This window comes from Sebastes fasciatus, chromosome 7 (genome assembly GCF_043250625.1).
Source record: "Sebastes fasciatus isolate fSebFas1 chromosome 7, fSebFas1.pri, whole genome shotgun sequence".
Classification (NCBI taxonomy): domain Eukaryota; kingdom Metazoa; phylum Chordata; class Actinopteri; order Perciformes; family Sebastidae; genus Sebastes; species Sebastes fasciatus.
In genome coordinates this window covers 19,293,363-19,300,369 of record NC_133801.1, presented here as the reverse complement: position 1 = coordinate 19,300,369, position 7,007 = coordinate 19,293,363, and the positions used below count along the sequence as shown (strand labels likewise).

At 39.6% G+C, this 7,007-nt stretch overlaps 1 protein-coding gene across 1 annotated transcript in view; it reads left to right on the top strand.

Moving 5' to 3' along the window:
- The first annotated feature begins 314 nt into the window (after nt 1-314).
- The window catches only part of rsrc1 (arginine/serine-rich coiled-coil 1), a 132,640-nt gene continuing 125,947 nt past the window's right edge, over nt 315-7,007 (top strand). The window contains exons 1-3 of the mRNA XM_074642044.1: nt 315-445; nt 2,466-2,669; nt 5,724-5,849. Coding sequence (XP_074498145.1) covers nt 2,482-2,669; nt 5,724-5,849 — 314 coding nt within the window. The 5' untranslated portion in view covers nt 315-445; nt 2,466-2,481. The remainder of the gene's footprint in view (nt 446-2,465; nt 2,670-5,723; nt 5,850-7,007) is intronic.

Sequence of the window (7,007 nt, the reverse complement as noted above, 5' to 3'; positions counted from 1 at the left end):
GATAAATAGATAAATAGATAGATAGATGGTAACTTTATTGATCCCGAGGGAAATTCAAGTTTCCAGCATCACAGTTCCATAGTGTAAAACATTTTAGTAAAAAGGCAGTAAAAAAGTTAGTAGTGCAAAGTATACCAGATATAAAAATACAAGGAGATTAAGCGTTATATTAAAATTGTAATAAACATTTTTTAACTGCTTTACACTACATGTTACTTAAAGTAACAAAAGAAACAAAATGCTACAGTATTTGAGGCTGAAGATACAATTTAGAACAAAAATAATGAACACCTAATTCAAACCCATGATGATACCAGATCAATCTATTGCTCTGTGTTTGATTCTCCTGGTCTAGACTCGATCGATGCTCTCCTGGTTTGACGCGTAGAGTCTGCTGAGCTGAGCAGTGCATGGCTGAGTTGTGGAGCTTCACAACGATTTAAAGGTGAGGAGAGGAGCGGGGCTTTTCCCATTTAAAGGCGACTTATTGTTGATTTTCTACACTTTTATGTCTTTCTTGTAACGTTTACAGCCTGCAGCATGAGACGTGGTTACTGTTACACCACTAGAAGGCTTCAGAGTAAACAATAACTAGTATATATAGTGGTGTTAGCACAGTTAGCCTGCTAACTAGCCTCCACACAAACACACATGTATCTCTTATATTGGCTGCATGTGCGACCACAGTGTTGTTAGAGCTGTAAAGGTGATTTATATTACATTACTGTTCCTTCCCTCCATGTAATTGATAAGCTACACCAATGGTACATGTTGTATTAGATAGCTACAACAGCCAAATCCCTCACTAGACCTGTATGGTTAAAGTAGCTAAACATGTTGTTTATAAGATAAGATAGGATATTCCTTTGTGGGGAAATTTGCAGTGTACAGCAGCAAAGGGGATAGTGCAAAAAACAAGATGCATCAGCGAACACAGTAAAAAAAAAAGAGCTAAACAAAGTGTAACAAAATATGAGTATTTAAATAGAAGGAAGTATAAAAATAGGAGCAGTATATACAGTATTGACAATAAACAGACTATTAACAACATTGCACAAGTGGAAAATGATATTGCACAGTGAGAATGAATGAATGAATGAATGAAATAACTAGAGAAATACTGCTAGATATTCAGATGTAGCTATTGCTAGATATTTATATATATGTATTCATATATATTTGAGCGAGTGACAGCTAATAACCAACAAAGTAACATTAGATAGTGTGATCTATGAATTATCTGTCTCAAATAAGACAAGATAAGATAAGATATTCCTTTATTAGTCCCGCAGTGGGGAAATGTGCAGTGTACAGCAGCAAAGGGATAGTGCAAAAAAACAAGATGCATCAGCTAACACAGTGTAACAAAATATGAACCATTTAAATAGAAGGAAGTATAAAATAGGAGCAGTATATACAGTATTGACAATAAACAGACTATTAACAACATTGCACAAGTGGGAAATGATATTGCACAGTGAGAATGAATGAATGAATGAAATTCCACCTGAAATATTGCACAGTATGAATTACACCTGAGTAGTAATAATGATATGAATGAATGAATGAAAGACTTTAATTCGAACATAAAATAAATAAAAACAGATACAAAATAATAACAAACAAAACAAGAGTAATGGTTACCAAAAAGGAGTAGGTAGAAGTAAAACTTATATTTCCCTACCCTTTCTCACTTCTCCTCTAATAACTCATCATAGAATGATAATAGAATATAATATATAAACTATCCCAGATTTATTTACATCCCAAATGAAATACATGAACAGCATCCCAAGTTTATTTACAACCCACATATCCATCCGGAGTTAAAAAGTAGATATAAACCAACCCTTAACGCAACCCTTATCACAACTCTTCCTCAACCATATACTGTACCTCCCAAAAATATCTTTTTTGCACAGTATGAATTACACCCTAGTAGTAATAATGATAATGATATTGCACAGTCATTATACAGTATAGTGCAGTTATTGTATGTAAGTGGTCTACTGGGAGCCGTGCTGGTTGTGGATTCTGACAGCTGCAGGAAGGAAGGACCTGCGATAGTGCTCTTTCACACACTTTGGGTGGAGCAGCCTGTCGCTGAAGGAGCTCTCCGGTGCTGAGATGGTGTCCTGCATGGGGTGGGAGTCATTCTACATCATGGATGATATCTTAGCCATCATCCTCCTCTCTCCCACCACCTCCACTCTGTCGATGGGGCATCCCAGGACAGAGCTGGCCTTCCTGATCACTCTGTCTAGTCTCTTCCTCTCCGCAGCCGAGATGCTGCTGCCCCAGCAGACCACTCCATAAAAAATATGTAGAGAAATGTAGTATTGGCTTTTTAAACTGTTTATTGTGTTCACATCGATACTGTAGGTTTAGGTTTTGTATCAAATTGTTGCTAAAAAAGATGTCAGAGAGCTCACCAGTAACACTATTCTTGTGTTTTGTCCTGCCAGCTGAGAGTCAGCCAGCATGGGTCGGCGCTCGTCTGATAGCGAGGATGACAGTCGGAGCAGGAGGAAGAAAAAACAGCGTCGCCGGTCATCCTCCTCTTCCTCTTCTTCGTCTTCATCCTCCAACAGCAAGGTGGCAAGCAGCCGGAGTAAAAGGTCTAATCGCCGGAGTCGTTCTCGCTCCAGAGACAAGGACAAAGACAGGAGGTGAGAGTACGCAACAAGCTCTATTTCTCTAATAATCACATCTAGTAGGGATGAGGACTGAGTAGCCTGTCCTGCTGAAGCTTCCTTGAGCAAGACCACATATTATAAAGATAAACAGACAGACTGTGTTTCATCTCCAGGGGTGCTGCTCTTAAGTATCACAGCATCTCCTATAACTCAAATGGCTCATCTTCTCTGTGGTTGCAGAAGCGAATCAAAGGTTGAAAATATTGTTTTTGCATTTCCTGTCTTTTTTATGTTGCCTCATCCTCTTTCCTGTGGCTTGCTTTCTTTTTGCAGCTCATTAGAGGCAAAAATGTACGGTCCCTGTGGAAAGACTAACCCTCTGACTTTGCAGCCGCAGTCAGTTTAAGTTGTTAAACTTCAGGAGTTTGATGTGACCTCATTGAAGCAACAAACCCAGTTATTGTTGAGTTCTCAGCATCACCTAGCTGCTGTCAATATTAGAAACTTAATGTCAGTATATTGTATTGTCGTCTAATAGCTTTACTGCCAATATATGTCTGATATGCCTTTTTCACAGCTCTTGGGTAAAGAATGGAGGGATGCCATTACTGAGAAATAACTCAAATACTCATTAGTTTGGATTTTATATCATTCAGTGTTTTCCTCAACATGCAGTAACTTTATTTAAAAACACAGAGATCCCATTCAAACTTGTTGAATTCCAGAAAAGTGTTTGTTTGGCATGTAAGCGTCCTTTACCTTCAATTTAAACAAAAGCTGCATTCTGATTTTGAAGTTACAGTTGTTTAAATTTCAGTTATTCTGTTTTCAAAGTGGCCTCAGTAAGAATACTGGCTGGTATTAATGTTAGTTGTCCTTGCTCAGGATAATTGAAGACACCTTTCAGGATGTAATATTTATACTCAGTAGAATCCCCATACTGTTTAATGAATGCCACATAAGGACTCTGCTAAGACCCAGATATGAAATGTAACAGACACATTTGTATTGAGCCTACACTTACTAGTTGGTCATGTGTTTTCCACAAAAATGAAATGTATGATCACTATTATAAAAAGTGAAACTAGCACTTTGACTTCTGTGTTTTGGCTACAGGTGATTTGATTTTGGAGATGAAACATTGCTAAATCATTTAGAGTAGACGTGGCTGTTTTAGATGGCTCATTTTGTGTCCAGTCTCAGAAAATGAACAAAATCTGAAGGTTACTATCTTATATTTGTTTTATAAGCTTCTCCTCATGTTTCCAAAATGCCACACTTTGTTATTTAGCAGTTTCAGAGGAAGGGAGAGGTTCAGTAATAATCAGGCATCTTTACAAGTGGCTAGTGGCTGGACCTGGCCTCCTCCATCCATCCACAGCTGCCACTGGCTGTGTGTGGCTGTTCAGACAAGGCCAGTTGATGGTAATTATTTATGAGGCTTGGTCAAGGTCCATTACTGCTGATTGGAAGTCATTGCCTGTCTGTACGGGATGGGGCTGGGTGGGCAGTGTAAACCCTATGGGACTACAGCCCCTCATCTATTAGCCATACATTTTGATCAATTAACCAAGGACCTTGTGTGTGTGAAACTTGTTCCTTAAATAGGCTCATATGAAAGAGGACACACATTCTGTGGCATTTTCAACCTGCATACATACTAAAGAGACCTCACATGTGGTAATACAGAAGGGTGCTGACATTGTGACCACATAATTAACGTGTATGTGTAAAGAGAGTAACTGTGTCCATGGCTATGTGTGTGTGTGAGATACAAAGCGTTGGCAAGACGGGGGGTAAAAGTGTGTGTGAGTGAACGAGAGACATGAAATCCAACCTGCTAGGTGTTGTATCCGAGGGAAAAGCTTCTGCGCTAACCGGCGCTTCCCGCTCCCATGTGTTCGAGCCATTATGTTTTTATTACGTTACACTCGCGCAGGCTTCTGAGAAAATGTGTGAGCTAACGCCACCTTCCAAAACCCCTCAGCTCACTACTGTGTGTGTTTCTTCTGTGTAATGTGTGAAGTGGTTGTACGCGAGGGCTGTGGAAGTTATTTCATAAGGCCCCGCTCATGGGATCCAGCCTTTGGAATACTAATGGATCTTTCCTGCGCTGCTCTAAGTGGTACAAATCTGGTTTGATAGTTCAGCCTCTGTGTTATTTGAATTGCTTTTCCCTTTTTCTTCTCTTCTCCTCTATCTTGCAGAGCTCCCATAGGACCGTGTATGTGTGTTTTTTGTGTGTGCTAAAAAAAAAGATTTGGGTATTTTGGGCTTTGGTGAAAGAAAGGAAGAGATTTTAAATAATGAATATTGCTCAAACTGTTTGCGCAGTTGAAGAGGGGGGTTTCTGCATTTACATTCACCCCCATAAATGCCTCCTGCTACATGATATCAATAGGAACGCGGTGTGAGTGGTGTTTGGAAAATAGACGCTGCACACACTGCTGTAGCCACATTAAAGAGCAGCAGAGCACCAAAGGGCCCCTGTGGAGGAACTGTAGGGCAGCCCGCATGGTCTCTGCTGCTCTTGGCCGTAGACGAGTGTGTTCTCTAATGCAAAGTAGCCGTTAGCGCTGCTCATAGTAGGTGAGGTTGTCTGGGACACTAGGGCATATTTGCTCTTGAAATGAACAGCAAAACAAATTAGGGATACAACATTCACTTGTGCAGGAGAGGGAAGAATTTCAGATGATGGTGAATGAACATAGAGAATAATAGAAATGGTGCTTGTTGTGGCAGAGTGGAGCATAATGGTGAAGTGAGGAGGGAGCTGATATGGGAAGTGTTTGAATTTTGGTTTTGTATGTTTGTTTTATGGATAGTAAGAGAAACTATACAATGAAGCTGAATGACCATGGTCAAATTAGAAACAAATGTATATTCTCAGCGATTTTGAGAACCACATTTTTTCACGAACCACACTGGGCATTCAGAACAAATTCACATATTTCACTGTTACCCATTTGCCAAAATGCCCAAATGATTAATTGTCCACAAGCATGCTGTCTGATTTATGGTTTGTTTTAAGGAACCTGCCAATAACACAATTGAATTTGTATGTTTTTTTGGTCCGCGTGCTTCCAGGATAAGAAGACGTTCCAGCAGCAGTTCGTCTCACAGTTCGTCTCGCAAGAGGAGGAGGAGTCGCAGCACAGAGAGAGAAAAAGGGAGGAGCCACCGCTCACACAGGTCACGCAGCCGAGACAGGAGGTAATGCCAACACACACACACACACACACACACGCACACACACACACACACACACACACACACACACACACACACACACACACACACACACACACACACAATTTTTCTTAATTATTGCAACATAGATTTTGTCTCAGATTTGGCCTTAGTAATGGTGCATATTAATAATAATAATAATAATATTTTCTGAATAAATATGTATTTAACAATATCTTTTAACGAGGCAAGTTTATTTGTATAGCATGGTTCAACAACAAGGTAATTGAAAGTGCTTTGACAGAAAGACATTAAGAAAAGATATAAAAGAAAACACACTTATAAGATTTTAAAAAGAGTGAACAATATAGAAGATCAAAATAAGTTAAATTAGAAAGCCATATGTTTTATTTGCACCGAAGACGGAGTATATAAGACCCGAAGAGAAGGAGTGATGAACGACGGCTACATCATTTAGGAGTGACAAAAAAGTTTTTCCTTGAAGTGCTCTTTGGGGTGTTTGTATTACAGATGCCATCGCAGACTTTTCTTATTAAAAAAGCAATAAGACTTTTGGAAGTTTACTTCAGTGTAAACAAACACATCGTTTCGTATTGATGTCTTATGTCATCAGACGGAGCCACATGGAAACTTGCGTCTCAGATCTGGATTAGTATGTTGCGTGTGCTTCGTACTCGTGTCTCAGTTTGTCCTGACTATCTGTCTTACTGTGTGAGCCATTAATGAAACACTCGGAGAGACAGCAGGTCAAATTTCAACACCAGTTCAATCCTTTCCCAAATCTCTTCTGGCAGCGGCTCTCCTTTCACTCATTAATGCAATTAAAACATCATTACCCATACATACTTTGTTGAATTATTATTGGTGTAGCTCACTCGTTTTTTTTTTTTGCAAAGGAATAACTTATTCATGCAAGACTAATGTGTACACACCTGCACACACACGCACACACACGCACACACACACACACACACACGCACACACACACAGAGTCATAGTCAGTATCCCTTTCAGAAACATAAAGGCAACGTCTCTGTGTGTGGTGGTCCATGTCATTAGCATAGCTAATCTGGTGCTAATGAACCAGTAAACTGTGCTGTTTTTAAATCCCTCACACACACACGGACACACACACACACACACATAAATATGCACTATGCA